Source organism: Thamnophis sirtalis, unplaced genomic scaffold, assembly GCF_051295495.1.
Source record: "Thamnophis sirtalis isolate CommonGarterSnake01/CBP01778 unplaced genomic scaffold, rThaSir2_p1.2 scaffold_6, whole genome shotgun sequence".
Classification (NCBI taxonomy): domain Eukaryota; kingdom Metazoa; phylum Chordata; class Lepidosauria; order Squamata; family Natricidae; genus Thamnophis; species Thamnophis sirtalis.
In genome coordinates, this window is record NW_028261386.1 from 96767328 (window position 1) to 96787782 (window position 20455).

The 20455-nt window shown below is 39.9% G+C and overlaps 1 protein-coding gene and 1 pseudogene across 1 annotated transcript; both read right to left on the reverse strand.

Annotated features, from left to right (window-relative positions):
- Positions 1 to 2441: 2441 nt before the first annotated feature.
- On the reverse strand, positions 2442 to 19460 carry CUNH6orf58 (chromosome unknown C6orf58 homolog). The gene is made up of 6 exons (XM_014070185.2): positions 19083 to 19460; positions 13455 to 13541; positions 11702 to 11886; positions 10095 to 10225; positions 7734 to 7972; positions 2442 to 2939 (listed from the first exon to the last, which is right to left on the reverse strand). The coding sequence occupies exons 1-6, from the start codon at positions 19441 to 19443 to the stop codon at positions 2833 to 2835; spliced, it is 1110 nt and encodes a 369-aa protein (XP_013925660.2). The 5' UTR covers positions 19444 to 19460; the 3' UTR covers positions 2442 to 2832.
- On the reverse strand, positions 14454 to 16126 carry LOC106552007 (ubiquitin carboxyl-terminal hydrolase 38 pseudogene; annotated as a pseudogene).
- Positions 19461 to 20455: the final 995 nt, after the last annotated feature.

Consider the following 20455-nt stretch of genomic DNA (forward strand, 5'->3'; position numbering starts at 1 on the left):
GGCGGCGGTGGTGAGACCCCTTCTGAAGAAACCATCTTTGGATCCAGCTGTCTTAAACAACTATCGTCCAGTCTCCAACCTCCCCTTTGTGGGGAAGATTGTTGAGAAAGTGGTAGCCTTTCAGCTCCGGCGGTCCTTGGAGGAAACCAATTATCTAGATCCCTTCCAGTCGGGATTTAGGCCTGGCTACAGCACGGAAACCGCTTTGGTCGCATTGATTGATGATCTCTGGAGAGCCAGGGATGGAGGTTATGCCTCCGTCCTAGTGCTCCTTGACCTCTCAGCGGCCTTCGATACCATCGACCATGGTATCCTTCTGCAACAACTGCGGGAGGTGGGGGTGGAAGGCACTGTCCTACGGTGGTTCTCCTCTTACCTCTCGGACAGGTCGCAGTCGGTGTTGGTCGGAGGGCAGAGATCGACCCCTAGGCCCCTGAATTATGGGGTGCCACAGGGTTCGGTCCTGTCCCCCCTCCTGTTTAATATCTACATGAAGCCGCTGGGTGAGATCATTCGACGGCACGGGATAAAATACCATCAGTATGCGGACGATACGCAGCTGTATCTGTCCGCCCCGTGCCAACTCAGTGAAGCGGTTGACGTGATGTGCCAGTGTCTCGAGGCTGTTAGGGACTGGATGGGGCTTAACAAGCTTGTTCTCAATCCAGATAAGACCGAGTGGCTGGTGTGTTTCCCTCCTACTAATTGGCCAAGTGTTCCATCTCTCAGGCTGGGGGGTCAAACAGTACGCCCCTCAGACAGGGTTCGCAATTTGGGAGTCCTCCTGGACCCACAGCTGACTTTTGAACACCATTCGTCGGCTGTGACCAGGGGGGCATTTGCCCAGGTTCGCCTGGTGCACCAGTTGCGTCCCTACCTGAACCGGGAGGCCCTCACAACAGTCACTCGCGCCCTTGTGACCTCTAGACTGGACTACTGCAATGTGCTCTACATGGGGCAGCCCTTGAAGAGTATTCGGAGACTTCAGCTTGTCCAGAATGCAGCCGCGCGAGCGATCGTGAGTGTACCTCGGTTCACCCACGTAACACCTATCCTCCGCGAGCTGCACTGGCTGCCTATTGGTCTCCAGATGTGCTTCAAGGCGCTAGTCGTCACTTATACCTTCATGGTATTGGACCTGGGTACTTGAGAGACCGCCTGCTGCCAATTACCTCCACTAGACCGATTAGATCCCACAGATTAGGCCTCCTCCGAATTCCATCTGCCGGCCAGTGTCGACTGGTGACTACCCGGAGGAGAGCCTTCTCTGTGGCTGCTCCGACCCTCTGGAACGAACTCCCCGTGGAGATTCGAACCCTCACCACCCTCCAGGCCTTCCACAAAGCCCTCAAAACCTGGCTGTTCCGACAGGCCTGGGGCTAAAGAGCTGTTGCCCCCGTCTCGAATGGTATGACTGTTGTGAGTTTTAAATTATACATTGTTATGCTTTGTTTTTTAAATTTTTGTCTGTATCCCCCTTCCCCGGTTCGAGTTGTGAGCCGCCCTGAGTCCCCTTCGGGGGAAAAGGGCAGCATATAAATATTATAAACTGAACTGAAACTGAACTGAACTGAACTCAACATGATATTCCTTTAACATCATCAAACGCCTCACTAAAGTGAAGCCAAGCTACCTAATCCAAACTTAGTCAGGGGAATCCACAAAGTGGTACAGCATTGGGTAAATCATGAAGCTATTTATTTATGTTGGAAGATATGTCCTTCTGGGTTTAGTTCCAAGTGGGGGAAAAGACACTGGAAACATGGAGGCTGCTTGGAAAGATGGTTTAATGGTGGACAAGATCACATGGCTTGAGCTTCTGAACAGAAAAGGGAGATCACATGCTTCCAGATGTTGGGTGAAGAAGAAAAAGAGAAAGAAGGGCTGAAAGTTCCTGGTTTTATACCTCTCTGGTCTTTGATCTTGATCTTATATTCTGATTGGTTGTCAGACTCCCATGGGGTCATGGAGAAGCAACTCTGTTGGCTGTCTTGAGTCCAGGTTTGGTTGAGCATTGCTTCTTCTCATGTGCCCTGTGGTGAGATGGGTAAAGTGCTAATACTCTCATGCCTTAATCCCATCATCCTGGAGCTGAAGGGGGAGATTTTTCTTATGTAGAATAGACTTCCTGCCTAAAAACATGTATCTCCATTTCTTATCCAGGGAAATATAATATTCTGCCTTTTCAATATTTTATAGGATATTTCATTCTTCTAGGAAAGAGGTGAATGCTAACTTCCTACAGTTATGTTGGGCAAAGCCGAGCTATTTCACAGAAGGGGTAGTAAAGACCTTTTCAATAAGCCTTCAACCAAAACATCTTCCTTTTTCAGTGGACATGGCTTTTTTCCCATAAAAATAGTAGAAACACACAGACATTATGTTTTCCATTATATTAGGCTTGTATGCAAAGAAGTAAATCAATACATAAAATACAATAATGCAGTTAGATTTATATCTTTATTTACATTTTAAAATGTATTTATGACAATGGTAAAGTTTTCCAAGCAGAAGGCAGTAAAGTATAAGAGATATGTATCTTGGCCCTTCACTGCAAAGGAATCCTGCCTTGGGTGAAAACTTGAATGAAAGCGCCAAGGCTGCATCCAATGCAAGAGAATCTCACCGTCACCTCATAATTACTAAGAGTAAAACAGTTGCATTGCAGAGTCTGAAGACACTTTAGGCAAGTCAGTATTTCAGTGAAAGGAGACCTCAACATGATATCCCTTCAACATCATCAAAAGCCTCATTAATGTGAAGGCAAGCTACCTAATCCAAACTCAGTCAGGGGAATTCACAAAGTGGTACAGTATTGGGTAATTAGCCGAGCTATTTCACAGAAGGGGTAGAAAAGACCTTTTCAATAAGACTTCGACCAAAACGTCTTCCTTTTTCAGTGGACATGGCTTTTTTCCATAAAAGCAATAGCATATCCCCTGCAAACAAACACACATAAAATTTATTTTATTTCCTTTTCATTTCAGCAGAATCCTTAAAGCATCAAACTATTTAAAAATCAAGTGACACTAATAAAACATTTATGAAAGAGAATTGAAGCAACAGTATTAGCTGTTAATACCAATACTAATTATTCTGTGAGAAGTATTTGTGGAAAGCAATGCCAATTTAATTAGAGATACAACATTCAGACCCACACCGATATATATGCACAAAAAAACATGTGCTTATGGCTTCAATTTGAAGACAATTTTTTAAAAATTTAATTTTACATCACATTCCTATCAAGCCCACATGATGATGCATTTATTATGTTTCTAATTGTGAACTTGCAGAAAGAGGATATAACACTACCCAATTTACTTCTCAGACCTATCTGATATCAGTAATTAATAGTAACACTCTTCAGAGTTGATCTTCAAAAGATGCTTTGGAATACAAGGAACTATGCAACACCTTAAAACCGCTGAAAAACACAAGTTTAACAACAGGGGGGGGGGGGGATGGCAATTCTGCTTTCCCAAATGTAATTTCAGTTTTCAAATTTGTACCATTTCAACAGGATAACCTCAGATTTTAAAAATACAACTTAAATATCCAGAAAGAATGGATTCAATTTCTGTGGAGTAGAATAGTTTGCCGATCCTTTTGAATCATAAATTCACCTTAATTAATTGATGTGGGGGCAAAAAATCCCTAACATATTCTGATCTGTTCTATTTATATAAGTGCTAAGAGACAACAACAATTTGATGGCACATGATTAATCACTATCCCTTTTCCCAGTCTTAAATAATCAATCCCATTTACAAAAATTCAGACTTTGTGATGTTATCCAATTGTTTCGACAGTGGCAATCTAAACTGAAACAAATAAGCAATTACAAATTGTCAGGATGGCAAAGATTACCCATCTGGTGGTCATTATCCCCAGTTTAAGAGAATTGGCTTTAATAAATCTTTTCCTCTATATCAGTGGTGTCAAACTCATTTCATTGAGGGCCACATCAGGGTTGTGTTTGGCCTCGAGGGGACAGATGGGCACGGCTGGAGTGGGCATGGCCAGCCTGATGTCACTCATATCAGGGGCACCTGTGGTGGCCCGGGTGGGGCTCCTCCTGTGGCCCTCCTTAGCTTCATTTTTGCTGGGACACCACCGGCCAGAGACACCATCCTTTGTTATTTCCAGGGTGGCCCCTCGGCCCAGATCTAAGCACCCCATGGGCTGGTTCCAGCCCACGGGCCTTGAGTTTGACACCCCTGCTCTATATGTATGTTTTATATTCCTTGTCATTTGATCTACTCTGAGATTTTATACTGTTTGTAAAGGAGGCAGCATCACACTGGAGATGGTTGATGAATTAAGAGGCAATTCCACCTCCCCCCCACCCCATGCATCCTGTTTGCTCCCTCACTCCTTCCAGATCTTTTAACTATTATGTTTTTTTACTGTGATTTCCATTTTTATTGTTTTCGGAATATTTATCTGTTAGGATTAATGCTGTAAGCTGTCCAAAGTTATTTGGGGTAGATGTGCAGCAAACAAATTTAATGAATAATAAATAAATAAATAAATAAATAAATAAATAAATAAATAAATAAATAAATAATAGAATGACACAGACATTTAATTGTATCTAAAGCATGCCCCAGTTCCTTGACATATTTAGGAGAGAGAGTCCTTTGCACAAATCATAAATTAAAAAGAAGTCTTTGGAAGCAATGGAATCTGGGTTCCAACTACAAGCTATATAGGCAGGCAAATCTTTCTTATGTATGGCTCCATTCCGTTAAAATTGAAATTCTGGTGGCATCCAACTCTGGCCCAAGACTTCCACATCTACCTCTCCTGCTGGCTGTTCTTAACATGTTAATGCATATTGTCCTTCGTTGTTTTTGTACAAATGCTTGTTAATGTCTGCAGTTGCACAGCGATTTTTGTCAAATTGAGACTGCTCCATGGTTGGAGAAACAGGTAGATCCTCCACCCATGATCACCTCCATACTGGCAATTCAGTTTTTAAAAAATATTTTAGAATAGCAGATGTAAAAGTGGTGCCATATCAGTTTGGCACTCAGTTTTCCTCCTTTAAATAATAGTTATATAATGTAAATGAATATGCACACATAGTTGTTTTAAAGGAAGTGTGATGACTCAACAGTTAAAGATGCTGAGTTGTCTGCTGGAAACCTGACAGCTGGGATTCAAGATCAGAGTTTGCGCAACAGGGTGAGCTCCCATTACTTGCCCCAGCTCCTGGCCACCTAGCAATTCGAAAGCATGCAAACGTGAGTATATAAATAGGTACCACTCTGATGGGGAATAAATGTTCCATGTTGCTCGGCACTTAGTCATGCTAGCCACATGAGTACAGAAAGGGTCTTCTGACAATGCTGGCTCCCTCGGCTAAGGAAATGGAGATGAGCACCATTCCTTAGAGTTGGCATGACTGGACAGAAGAAATCTTTGCTTTAATTATTTTAGATGGCTTTCTCTTAAAATGGATTGCCTGAAGTCCTGAAGTAGGATGGGAAAACCTGACAATTAGACCAATATTTCATTTTCAACCTCTTTATCTGGTTATAGAAAAATGGAATTACAGTCCATCATATCTAGAATATAGTAATCTTCCAAACTGCACAGATAGCAGTGTAAAATAGGAAGATATTAGGTCATCCCACCAATACATATATAGACATATGCTAACAACTCCAAGCCACTCTGTACTCAGAATTATTGATTTAGCATTGACATTCCCTGCTGTGTTCCAACAATGTTTGGCGTTGCTACACCAATTTCTTTACGGCATGATTGCAGCACAACTCAGATTGAAAACTTTGTATTTGGCAATGTATGACTGCAGAGAGTCACAGGCCTTGCAGACAGGCTGTTCTCCTGTTTTTGATGACTTTTCATTTCAGTCTACCCTATCAGGCATGAAGTAAAGCTTGCTAATACATGTCACAAGTAATCTGATAAAGTAGTCGTAACTCTTCTAGCCAACTTCATAACTGCTGTAAAAAAAAATCAATCTAACGGTTGGGTTGGCAATATATAAATCATATAGCAATGCTATATCTGTTTCTTTAAATCATACTGTAAAATGTGATTGGTTGCTGTTTTCCTCAATCGGCCATAAGAGGGAGCCAGAATGACTGTTAGCTCTCTGTTTGTTAGATGCTAGGCTGATCTGATCTGAGTGTTTTGGAAGCTGGCTGTTAGAAAGTGTTGTGAGCTATTGTACGTTTTGCAACTGCTAGCAAACTTTGAGTACCAGACTGTGTATGATTATGGACTATGTTATTTGGATTATCCCTTAACTGAAAGACGTTGATGACTGACTGTCTAATCCATGTATGACTTGGACTGTTTGATGGACTCTGATACCTCTATTTCCACGAAAGTAAAAGCCTACTTAAACTGTAGTGTCTCTGTGTGCTGGTTTGTGTGTTCTCCAATAACACTCTCACAATCCTTCTCTGAAAGTACTTGCTCTCCCAATGGGGAGCTTACCTAACACATGCAATATTTTCCTCTCCTTGTCTCCTAGTCACTGGGCTAAAAAATGAGGTTGAACACATTTTACACATAAAGAGAGATTATTGTAATCTAAAATCTAAAATGATACTTGCAATTCTTCGACCAAGTGTCTGGGTACAAAAAGCTATGATATGAAGCATCCTCACAATTTTCAGTAGGAATTTCTGTGCAGAAAGAATCATGTTTCTACAACCAGGCACCTCTTTTTTTTCACTCCTAGAACTTCTAGGTCAGTGATGGCAAACCTCGGGTGCCAAAAGCACACATGTGCACTATCATGCACACTCACATGCCCACCTCCATATTTAATGACCCCCCACACCGTCCCCACTACTCATGTGACATTCCCTCTCATGTGCATATGACTTTCTTGGAGTCTGGGGAAGGCAAAAATACCCGCTCCCCTAGAGGCCCTCCAGAGGTTGGAAACAGCCCATTTTCTGACTTCCAGTGGGCCCGGTATGTCCATTTTTCACCCTCCCCAGGCTCCAGAGGCTTTCTAGGAACCTGGGAAGGGTGAAAAATAGCCCAACATGCAAACCGGAAGTTCGGGAACGGACTTCTGGGTTGCCCATTGGACCATTTTTTCTCCCTCCAGAGGCTGCAGGAGGCCTCGCTGAAGCCTCCAGAAAGTGAAAAACAGCTCAACACGCAAACCGGAAGTCCGTTTCTGAACTTCCGGTTAGCATGTTAGGCACTTTTTTGCCCTATGGAGGCTTCAGGGAAGCCTCCTGAGGGGGGAAATGGCTGAAAATCAAGGCCAAAAATAAGCTGGCCAGCACATGCATGCACACTGGAGCTGACAGGGCAACATCTCGTATGCCCTCAGAAATGGCTCTGTGTGCCACCTGTGGCACGCATGACATAGGTTTGCCATCATGGTCCTAGGTCAAAGTTTTTTTTACAAAGTATGTTCTGAAAACTGCAGTAGGGGGACCCTGTCTGGTTGGGAACATTAGTTATTCCAATGACTTAGTTAGCTCAGGGGGAATGGCAAAGCCTGAATGATAATTTTACAATATTCCATTGGTTAGCTGGATGGAGAATTCATTGGTTCATGGTGTTTCCTAATTGCTTTTGGGATTCTGAGGTTAGCCAGAATAGATTCAATTATAGAGTTGGCTTCAAAATGCTGCTTTAGCAGGATTTGGGAGTGAAAACATTGTTGCATGGAACTGTCTTCTGTATGCCTGTAATTAAATATGGACCATGTATTGGTCTCAAACTCCTACCTGTATTCTTATTTGTGGTATGAAGACTCTCAAGAAGAAAAAGCACTTTATTCTGCAGAGGTGTGAAGTCACCAATGAAGGGCACTTTGTCTCCTTCCAAAAGTATTCGAGGTGGTAATCCAGTCTGGAAATTATTTGTAACATTAAAGTTTGTAGGAAAATGTGTGGCTGCAATGAAATGAACTGTGGAAGACCAGGCCTCTCCAAATCTGCTTTCAGGTCCACTGAAGTATGAGAGACTGAAATGTAAGTAGGGAAAAGAAAGTCATGAATATTTATAATGTTACCAAATCTGAGAGAGGTTGCTAAGATATTTTTAATTGTATTTGACTTGCACCTCCTGAGCCAAACTCTATGATTTGAGATAACACAATGATGATACTAACAAATCAAAAATAAATTCTTCCTGGTCAAGGACACTATGTTAAACTGGGCAGAGAATTTTGGTTACATGACTGAGCTAGAAAAATGGCAGCAACTATGGGAAAGAAACTATAAACTAACCACGTCAACAGCCTATAAAGAAAACTTCTATAAAACGTTTTATAGATGGCACATGGAACCGGAAAAACTAGCTAAGATGTTTAAAGATAGATCAGCGAAATGTTAGAAGTGTCAACAAGCAAGAGGTTCATACTATCATATGTGGTGGACATGTTCAGAAGCAAGGAACTATTGGACCAAAATAAGAACATATGTTAGAGGAAATATTACAAAAAAAGATCAAGCCCAAACCAGATACATTTTTATTGGGTATCCTTCCAGAGAAATATAAGAAAGAAGGTACCTATTTGATTATACATGTAACTACAGCAGCGAAATTGTATTTGCTCAAAATTGGAAATTAAATAAGGGACCAACAGAAGGGGAGACAATAAAAAAATTCTAGACTGTGCAGAGACAAACAGATTGACTTTGAAAATAAAGGATAAAAAGGAATCTGTGTACTTCAAGACATCGGGAAGATATTATAAACGGTTACAGAAAGACATACACAAAAAAAAGTAAGGGGAAAATATGGAACTCAGACGATATGCCATTAAGTAGAAAAGGGGGAGAAATAGGGAAGAAAATAATAATATATACATAAGTATATATTCAAAAGTAAGATACAAAGTGGGGGGAAACACAATCAGGAAAGATTTGAGAAGGAAAGGGAACAAGATGTTCAACTATTTTTGGGTCTGTGGAAATACAACCCCAAGAAAATAAAAATTAAGAACTGGAAGAGACACCTACAATAACAGAAAAAGAAAGGAAAAGAGGAGGAGAGGAGGAGGGAAGGAATATAGAGGTAAGGAGAGGAAGATGGAAGGGAGAAGGAGAGAAGGAGAAAGAGCGGGAAGGGGAAGAGGAAGAGAGGAGTAGGGAAGAGGGAAGGAAAGAAGGAAGGGAAAGGAGAGAGGAAGGAAGGAAGTAGAGAAGGGAGGGAGGGAGAAAATAAAGGGAAAAGTTGGTGGTATCAAAATAGGTGAAGGATAGTAAGCAAAGTAACCCAAATGTTATATTAAAACCCTGTAAATGGAATGACAAATGTGTAAGAACGACGAATGTAAAAAAGAGCAATAACTGTGAGAATGTATACCCATACTTGTATATAGAGAAGAAAAAATAAAAAACTTTTGAAGAAAAAATAAATAAATTATTCCTACAGTATTGTGAACAATCAGATGATATAATCACTCATAGTTGAGTCTAATTACAAATATGCCCAGTGGGCTACCAAGATCGTCCCATGGATATCAATAATTGTTGATAATGTGTCATCTCCTGTCAGCCTCACTAGATAGACAAAGAAATCAATTCCACAGGAAAACTAGCATTTTTATTCAGAATGACTATAATAGCAGAATCTTGCAAATCCTACTCACTACATCTGACAATAATTTCTACTTGCCACCAACCACAGAAAAAAAATGAAAACAGCCATTGATGTTGCCTGGTTTTTTTTGTTAAGGATCATACAAGAAATTATGGCAGTTCATAAGATTATCTTACCACAATCCAGAGGCAGTTATGCCTGTTCAGAATTACCAATGCTATGGTACGGCAACTGCCTTTTAGCAAAGTTCTAAACCAGATTAAGAAGAAATTTTTCTCATATCAGAGCTTCTCATAATTCTTTTGATAAACATCTAATCTTAAGGGGTCCTCGGTGCTCTCTGAGCTGGTTGTTTTCTTGCAAATGCTTCATTACCCAAACTAGATAACATCAGCAGTGCCAGATAACATTGGCACTGATGATGTTACCTAGTTTGGGTAATGAAATGTCTGCAAGACAACAATCAAGCTCAGAGAGCACCAAGCACCCCTCATTTCAACCCAGAGCTAAAATTATTCCTCTTTATTGGTACTTCTTACCTTGTTTTACACTTCTGAAATGCAGAACTAATAGAGAGAGTATGAGCTCTCCACATAAAACCCAAGGCTTCATCTTCTGAGAAAATAAGACTTGTAGCTGTTTCAGAGTTTGGTGCAGTAGATAGGAGATACTAAAAATAAATATATAGAAAGATAAGTAGATGTAGATATATCTTAGGTACCATAGAATAAATAAAACTACTCAGTTATTCATAAAAAGTATGCAACCATAACCATAAATAGATAGATAGTAGATAACCTCCATCTCGGCTTACATCAAACTTTCTTGAAAGTGAAGACATAATGTGGTTGGGTGGATGGTGTAAGTTGTCCTTTCAGTCTAGCCCAGTGGTTCCCAACCTTTTTTTGGCCATGCCCCACCTAAGCATCTCTAAAATCCTGATACACCCCCCCCCTACTCAAAAAGGGAACTCTACTCATGTGGAGAAAGCTTAAAAAGCCATTAACTGGTTTAAGCAAGGTTCAAATTGCCCACATTAAAAATCAAATTGCCCCCTTGTGGGGCATGGGCCCCACATTGGGAATCACTAGTCTTATATACCCGCTCCATAATGCTTTATAGCACTCTCTGAGCAGTTTACAAAAAACAGCATATTTTTTCCCCCTCTTTAGGGCCATCTGGAGTTTGAGTTGACTAATCTCTCAACAACCTTCCCTAAAAAAGGGAAGGTTTGAAACTAGTCAACAATTGTTCAGTTCTATTGTATGCAGGAATAGCTTCTTAAAAAGAGTTCAGTGCCTTCAAGGAAGCATAAATCACTTCATGGACTTAACTACACATCATCTTTTGGGAAGTTTTAACCAATCAGGAAAGACACGATTCTAAAACACAGATAGTTGATCCCAGAGCTCCAAGGACTTGTCCATTTCATTAGGATTAGCAGACCCAAATTCCTCCCAGATAACTATGTAAGATAATTATGTCTCAAAGAACTCCAAAAGACTTTGTCTTAGGCAAGGCAATTCCTTTGTTTTGACCTTCTCTGGCCTTTTGAGTGTAAACCAGGGGTGAAATTCAGCAGGTTTTGACAGATTCTGGAGAACCGATAGCGGAAATTTTGAGTAGTTCAGAGAACCAGCAAATACCACCTCTGGCTGGCACCAGAGTGGGGTGGAAATGGAGATTTTGCAGTATCCTTCCCCTGCTATGCCCAACAAGCCGCACCCACTATGCCACACCAAGCCACGCCCACCGAACTGGTAGGAAAAATAATTGAATTTCACCACTGATGTAAACCCTGGTACATTACTGTACTCAAAGTTTAGTTCATATATAGCAGGGGTGTCAAACTCATGGTCTGCAGGTTGGATGTGTCACACACTGGCCACTCCCACCCCCTTTAAGGAAGAGAGGGAAAGTCACAATACATCATGTGATGACAATGTGATGCTGCAAGTTTGACACCCCTGATATAAAGACATCTATCTACACCATCAAATATGAAGAAAAAGTACACTTTCCCCCTCTAAAATTAGAAGGGTTTCTTTCCCCAATGATGTGTACAGTACTTGCATGGATGGTTTAGGGAAGAAGAAGTATACTAGGAAGATATTCATATAGTTCTAAAAACAATCAACAAATATACCTTGAAGAAATCCTTCCAGGCAGACATCACTTTTGGCACCTGGGTATTACATTCAGCAATGTTGAGGCAGAAATGTACTCTTTGCTCATCTGGTGGAATTAATTCTACCTCATTTGGTAGCTCTTCAAAGAAGTCACTATCCAGTGCCCCAAGAAAGGGAATAGCTGCCAAATAATAATTCATACCTAGGGCAATTTTAAAATGAGCATGGTTTAGTAGGTTAAAAATATTAATCAAAGCAAAATAAGCTTAATGGAAAAAATACAAGTAGCCTTCATTTGGCTACTACAATTGCACCAGCAACTTGGTCATTCAGTGAAGTGGTTGTTAAGTGAAACAGTGACTCTGCTGATGTTCGTATGTCAGCTTTTCTTTACCTTATAGACCTGCAAAGTTCTCATAAATGTGAGGACTAGTAATAAAGTTACATTTTCATTAGAATCATAGCTATGAGCGGTCATTAAATGAGTCAGTCTCTAAACAAGGCCTACATGTGCAGGCCTAAACCAAATCCCAATTTGTTCAAATATATGGCATAGGGAACGCTTCCCCAGTATTTCAGTATGGCCTGATTTACACAGAGGGAATTTTTCTGGCAACAAAAAAAATCAAATAAAAAATATATGTAACTGATATCAGAATAATAGGACAACATGGCATCAGATTAACTTTAATTGATATAATATTGAGAGTTTATTTAATTTTAATTGGAATCTCATATGGCTTTTTCAGAAATCTTTAGTTATGATATGTATTTGTGTCAACCATAATGTCATTGAAGACTAGACACTAACTGGAATTCATATCACAAGACAGTGTTAATTATTAAACATGACTGCAATTCCTTTTTTGTATCAGTTTTGCTTGGAGATAATTATGAGACGTACCTTCTGGGCTATTCCCATGGAACTATTAGATAAGACAAATTTTAAAATCAGTCATGTTAGATATTTTTGGCAATATTTTATTTGTTCTGAAATTTGTTTCTTTTTTCCTGACTTTGCCACTTCAGTCTATTGCATGGGTGTCAAACTCATGTTGTTACAGGAGGGTATCGGGACTTCCCCCCCCCTCACCTTTGCTAAATCAGGTGAAGGCATGGCCAGCATGTGACACATCCAGCCCACAGGCCGGGAGTTCGACAACCCTGTTCTATTGTATATATCATTGTTTGTCTATTCTCATTTCCATCATTCTTGTTTTTGAGAAAATGTTACATAGAGGAAGTCGAATATATAACAGAGTTACTAGTGAAAGCACTTCTACAATGTTATTCTGTGTGTGATTATTTGGGGGTCAAACAAATCTGCAGAAGAATATGAGAACTGATGCGCAATGATGGCGCAAAAATGAAGTATGGAAATGGGAGATTACATTTTGAATAGAGTACTTCCATAAAAGCAGTTAGCATATGTGTTGTTGACAGTCCACGTGCAATCATTTCAGACTCTGGAAGCTTGTGGTAGAGAGTCTAGTGGACTTCAACTTTCAGAATTCCTCAGCCAGGCATGCTGGCTGGAGAATTTTGGGAGTCAAAGTCCATAAGTCTTAAAGTTGCCAAGTTTGGAGAGCTGTAAGATTTGGTAGTTCTCATGGTGGAAATTTTAGCACTTGGCAAATCTTACTGCTTTTATAACACATTGATACAGTTGAAGAATTCATGTTTTGATGCAATTGAGATTACACATTAGGAGCTTTCTCCATCAAGTATAAAAATAAGTATGGTAATTCCCAAACAAGAATATATACTTACAAGCCCACCAGCTGAATTCAGATACACATAGAATGTCTCCGTCCTTATGGCCACAGCCTGTAGTATTTAAAGGATCTGCTAATCTGCCTGGGAGAAAATGAAACACCAATATTGCACAGCCTTTTTGGAAGGGGAAAATAAGTATTGTAGTTTTTATTTATTTGTTTGTTCATCAAATTTATACTGTTTTTATTTATTTATGACCATTTTTATTTATTTGGTTGTTCATCCGATTTATATTTCTATCCTTTTCACAAAAACATGTGATTTTGGAGTTATATAAGAAACTATATAAAACACAATTATTATTATTTTTTAATTAAATTGCAATTAAAGGCTAAAAGAGGGCAGCAGATGAAACCATCTCAGTACCTCACCAGTCCCCTGGGACCCCCAGTGTGATGATATAACCCAATTCTGAGACACTTATGGAAAATGAACAAGGATGGATCCAGTCTCACTTTGGAGGGGAATTCTGCCCACCATAAGACAGGGGCCTACGAGGTGTAGCTCCCTGGCAGGTGGTACCTGTAACAAACGTCTTTTGCTGGATCTGCTGGGATGGGCAGATCCCACAAGTAACCTGGCCCCATACCATAAAGCCCCAAAGGGCTTTAAAACACTTTGAATTAGATCTGGAATTTGAAAGAGACTGGCAAACAATGTAGCTCATGGAAGACATAACACATGCTGTTTCAGAGACACATATCATTCCCTGAACTGCTGCCATTTGTACCAGTTGAGGTTTCTGGATACTCTTCAAGGGTAGCCCTATGTACAGCATATTATAGTAGTCCAATATGGAGGTGATTAGGACATGAAAGATCATGAACAGAGCCCCCATCCATTCAGGAAAGGGTGCAACTGGTGCTCAAGGTGAAGCTGTGTAAATGTCCTCCTAATTTCAACTGGCCACTTGCTATTTGTGCAAGAGTCATGATGCACTTATTTATTTCAAATAAAAACAAAAAACAAAAGTTCTTTTTAGAACAAAAATCACATCTTGAAAAAAGCTTGAGACATTATTTAATACAGTTCAGTAACATAACAGTCCTTTGCAGAAATCAAAGCTGTTTAGAAACCAATGCAATCTTCCTTAAAATACAAGCCTGCCAACAGTACTAAATCCTCCGTCACCACCTCCACTGGTTGGACCACAACTCCCTGGGGGATCATTGTCATCAAATCCATTTGGCCGAAAAGAACAGGAAGCTGCACATGCTTCTAGGACCTGGGTTCGAGCACTAAGCTTTTGTTCCTGCAAATACAGCTTATTGTCTTTTGTAATTGCATCCATAAGTTCTTTCTGCAGAGGGGGATCTCCGTTGATCCAGAGACCTCTGGCTAAATTGCTCTAAGGATAAGCTAAAGCCATAGTTTGGGACTGATCAAAAGATCCTAGCGAAGACCCTGAATTAGCAACATTTCTTGCATAAGAATAATAATGTCCACTTTCAGAAGATATGCCAGAGTGAACAACTACAGAACTTAATATATAAGGGATTAGTTGAGGGCAACCAACTTCTTCAGCACCAGAAGGCTTTAGTTTTTTAGCCAAATTCTCCCCCGTGTCAGAAAACTCAACACTCATAGACCAAATGTCTGACAATGTACTTAAGGATGAGAGAGTTCTATTAACAGGTAATTCTAGAACAAGCGGAAGAGACACATTGTCTAGGATTTTATGCCTAATATGACACTTGGGATCATATGAAAATCTCAAAAGAGTAAGGATGAGGTATTCTGGCTCCTCTACAATTTGCATAATTTTTCTGCATTTTGTAAGGAAGCACATTTTTCACAAAAGTATTTGTTATCCCCTTTAAGAACTTCAGGTGACAAAAAATAATTTAACAAATCAGTAACTGAAGGAGTAACTTCATTGACGTGTTTCTTCAAGTTATCCCCAACTTCAGTCTTACAGATAAAAGGATCAGTAACATTTTCAGAATTTGAGTCAGTGGGGGCATCTTTCAAAGTCCCATCATTTGTGACCATTTCACAGGAATCACCGGATGGCATCTCTGTCACAGGGCTCAATGCCCTAGCACTGATTTGTTCCGTGGAGTCATCTTTCTCATCAGACGAATGTTCTACAGTTGGTGGACCAACGTTTTTAAAGAATACTGGAGGACAAAAAGCAAGTGAAAGATCTGTGAAGGCTTCTTCTTTATGAGAAGTACTTTGCAATTTAAACAGCATATGCTTGTTTGTAGTTTCCCTTGAAACATTTTTTCTATCAAGGTTCTCTCCTCTGTCATTGAACATGACTGCTTGATAAATAGTTGAGATTTGTTGGCTACTTCTTGGACCAGGGACTCTTCATTCATATCCTCAGGAAGCTTTGATGAAGACAGAACTTTCAAGATTCTCTCTTCTTCATGTAGCCTGTCTAGAAGGAACCTAAGATATTCAGAGCAGTCCGGCTGAGTTCTAGAAGTAAACCACGGAGGCCTAGATGCCTCAAAGAAAAGGCGAGGAGCATAGGCATCCCTCTGTGTATGAGCAAGAAATGCAAAAAGATGGTGAAATTTTCTCATTAGTAAATTGCACCCATTTAGATTTAATGATAACTCATGCCTTCTGAAATCTGTAGCCATAAATAATGCTTGAATCACACTGTTCATGTAACAAGTATTTCCTAAATTAATCAGACCAGTCTTTCCAGTTTCAGTTTGGGCACTGTAATCTCATCCAGCACCAAAGATGACATAGTCCTAAAAATGGTAGGTTCCAAACCCCAAAGCTATTCAGTCTTGCCAGAGTTCATCTGTAGCCTGTTTTTCCCCATCCACACTCTCACAGCCTCCAGACACTGGGATGAGACATCTATAGCATTCCTTAATTTGCCAGAGGCAGAGATGTGTATCATCCCCATGCTGATGATATCTCACTGCATGACACTAGATGACATTAGATAATCTCATCTAATGGCCTCATGTAGATATTGAATAGGAGTGGAAAAGAGTGAAGAGAGCACCAAACTGTGACATTCTAGACAGTAGGGGCTAAGGAGAGGATCTCTCCTTCTCAATTACTACAAACTCAAAACAATCTTGGAGAAAGGAGATGTACTAGCATGACACAGATAGTATTGAAAGCTGTAAAAAAGACCAGTAGGGCAAGGGTGGATGGACAACCCCCATATCACTCTCATCAGAGATCATCTAAAGGTGTGACCAATACTGCTTCCATCTCATACCCAGATCTGAATCCTGACTGAAAGGGAAAAGAGAAAGACTGAGAACGTTCCTAATTTCAGAGCACATTGCTACTGCTCTGCCAAAAATAGGGCCCACGATCATTATCATGGCTGTGAACTCCTGAACCATCTCAGATCCCACTACTTGAGAAAGCAGGCTGAAGTCCCTCAATAGTATAAGTCTAAGTCTGCCAACCCAGAAATGGGGTCAAAGAGTTCAGCTAGCAAGATTTAATACCTAGAGTACAATTGGACAAACAGGATCTCACTTCTGCTAATCTGTAGATATTGCCAGATGACGATTACCACATTTCTATTCCTACCCTAGTGTCAGCTAATACCGCACCCAAAACACAGCTGAAAGGGAACACCTCCCCCTTCCAGACCCAGCCAGCTTTCAGTAATACATCAAAGGTTGGCCCTTCTTATGGATGATTAAATTGCAAATGAAGGAGGCCTAACTACAGACTAATTTGGCATTTAGAAACAGCAACTAAAAGTCAGGTCTTCCGAAGCCCCATTGACTAGGTACAGGAACTAAGACCAAAGAGCTGGAATGTGAAACCAGCATAATTATTAGTGAAAAAAATACAGTTTTGCTAAAACTGAGAGCCTGGCTCCTAATTATTCTGGTTATAGTTCCAAATGAAGAGCTACTTTTACTTTGCTCTTTACAGTCACTTAAATAAACTGCAATCAACATTTGAATGACATACATGGGAAAAAAAACTGTTATTGAAGTAAAATGTGATGTTTATTGTCATAGGAAAATTCCAATAGGCAACAAAGGCAACAACACAAGCAAAAATTCTTACTTTAAGATCAGAGGTTTATTGTTTCTAATAATTTGGAACATTACAAAATGAATAGATATAAAAGATATAATAGCAGTAATACACTGCATTAACATATTGATGCAAAGGGCCAATGAGAAATAGCAAGTCCTACAAGGACTGCTATAAAACAGAGAGCCCCAAGCCGATCTTGAACTCTATTTTTATACTGTTCTTTTAACCACATACTTGCTTCACAACCTCACTAACTGTCACTATCTGTGAACACCTGTGTACATTATTTTCAATTCCTCTTTTCCAACAGTTTCATTCTTCCTGTTTTAAACAAATCCATACAAATGCATATTTTGCAAAAAAACATATTTCACAGTTAGCAACGGTTCAGCAGGATTACAAATATTTCTGGTAAATTTTGAAATCGTCCCAGCTGAAAACTTTGGTTCATATCTCTTTCTTTTGGGGCCTTCTATTATCCATAGGACCTATTGAATCTAATAGATCAATAGGCTATATTTCTTGATTCTCACATTATAATACATTTAACTTTAGCATATCAGAAAATGCCAATTCCTTTAGCCAACAATGAGACTAAGAAACCTTGATGACTTAAAAATATTCATAAAGAGTGCCCAATAAGATACTTTTAATACATATGTAGCAGGGGTGGGTTTCTCGCCCCGTTCCAACCAGTTCGGTTGGAACGGGGCCGACGGCGTCCTCGTGCACGCGTGCGGCGTCATCGTGCATGCATGCGGCGTGCGCACCGCACGCATGCGTACTAGCGTCTGTGCGATGCTCCAGCTGCTCCTGGAGGATCGCACAGGCACTGTATGCATCCTGCGCATGCGTGGAAGCGCAGAACTCGTCAAAACCAGGTAAGGAGCGCGGGCGCGCGGGTGGGCCCTTCGCCGTTCCCGGAAGTTACTTACTTCCGGGTTCGACGACCAACCGGTTCGCAGGGACCGCCGCAAACCGGTTGAAACCCACCCCTGATATGTAGTATGTATTATCCAAGATTGTTATCATTTTGAAATGCTGCAAGATCAAAACAGGACCTCTCATTTCTAACCCACACAAATGGTTCTGAAAGTCAATGGTTAACCATATCTATGAATCATTTACTGGGGCCCAAGAGCATTGGAGAAATTAAAGCAAGTGATGGTAGAAGCTACTTTGCTCTTTACAGAATTCCGGTTCTTCTTAAAATTTTAATTAAATATGAAAGAAGGCTAGTAGCCATGAAGTACGAGTATTATTGCCCTGTGCAAGGAAGAAAACATCAATCTTTGTAACTGTTATTGCCTTATTTATTCATGTTACTGTGTTCCCATTTAAAATGTCTATTAAGTGTCTCTATTGTTTGATTAGACTATCAGAAACAAACAATGTTTTTTTCAATGTTCATACAACAGATGGCAATTTCTCAGACATTGGTCAATTCAGTTTATCATTTGGCTAATGAATTGTATTATTTCATGGTCTGAAATCATCTGTATTTTTCCTTCCAACTTTCACACAGTTTAAGATGAAAATTTGTTGGAAACCAAAAACTGTCATCTTTGTTATGGCCTAGAATCAACATAACTTTACTCTTAGGAATTCTAATATTAGAGTAAAAGAAATTCTTCCTACCTGAACTGTACTGCCAGCCATGCTGTAATGGCAATCCCCATAAGATATTGTTGAGATTGTTAGGTCCAAGTTCACGGAAATATTTAGCTGAAGATTTGAGCAAGATCTTATACATTCCCATTCTCTCTAAGTAGTTCCAGACATTGATGACAATCTTGTGATTTTGGATGGTATAATCTTCAAAGTTTTTAGGCACTGAATGCCAGAGTGGAGGGAAAATGTCTTCAGAATCTTGGGATTCTGTTTGTAGATGAGCTGGACTGGCAACCTCCATGGCAAGGAGGAAAAGAGTGAGACAGCAGAAGTGTTTTCTCAGAAAAGTATCTCCCATGCTGGACAGCAGTGTCATGCTTCTAGACATCCCAGCATGTGGAAGCTACTTTTAAAGCTATAGACCACACCTACTCCTTAGGAAAATCACTATGATTCTCTTTTGCTCCACCCTATGGTACATTGCATTTCTCAAATTTTATAAAAAGTCATCAATTTCATGAGATTCACAGAATGGCTAGACTAATGGAGGATTTAAATTGGGATGATATGGAATGTATCTTCTCTGCTACTATATTTATTATAATCTTTTAAAACACCTACTATTAGCCATTTTTAACATTAAAGTGCATTATAGCTGCTTTATCATTTCCTGCTGAAAAGATAGGAAAAATTGGGCTTGTGGCACCATCAAGTGGCAGAATTGCTGTTATACTGCATAGGAAGGATCTGCCTTGGTTAAATCACCTTGAGTAAACCAATGATGAATTATTCAGCTGCAGCAAAAATTAAAATATAACCCAATCAGTAGGCTAAGAATGGTATTAAAGTCTCCTTCTAAGAAAGTAATGAAGAGGGATGTATCCCACCATTCCAATGGTGTGATACATCCCTCTTCAAAATAAATAAAAACAAACCATCCCTGCAGGAATCAAATCCATTGTCAAGAAGGGATCAGCCCTACGGAAAATTTCACAAGAGGATTTCATAATCCAAAGAAGGATGAAGAGCTGCGTTGGCAAGTCCACACTGTTGAGTAACTAAGAATACAAATTTGCTTTGCTGAAATTTTCTTATTAATTTTCTTATCAATTAAACTAAATTAAATTAACTACAATTAAACTAAATGTAGCAATTAAACATTTAAGCTATTTTCCCCTTATAATCTATTTGCAAAATGAAAGACAAAGAAATTGTTTAAAAGTGACTAAATTGTTATTGATCAAAAGTTGAATCCACCCACGTTATGATGAATAATGATACTGTTAGCGTTCCAAATAAATCAGAGTCCAAGGCAGAGCTATCCTTAAAGTTCCAATTTGGGCATTCGCCCAGGTTCGCCTGGTGCGCCAGTTGCGACCCTACCTGAATCGGGAGGCTCT

Excerpts from the sequence above, each read along its gene's own strand:
- CUNH6orf58 (XM_014070185.2), bottom strand. The coding sequence starts at position 19,443 with ATGTCTAGAAGCATGACACTGCTGTCCAGCATGGGAGATACTTTTCTG. Across the intron at positions 7,973-10,094 it reads TTTCAGAAGTGTAAAACAAG|TCTCTCATACTTCAGTGGAC; the intron begins GTAAGAAGTACC and ends CTTACATTTCAG. Across the intron at positions 2,940-7,733 it reads TACCACAAATAAGAATACAG|GGGATATGCTATTGCTTTTA; the intron begins GTAGGAGTTTGA and ends GTTTGTTTGCAG.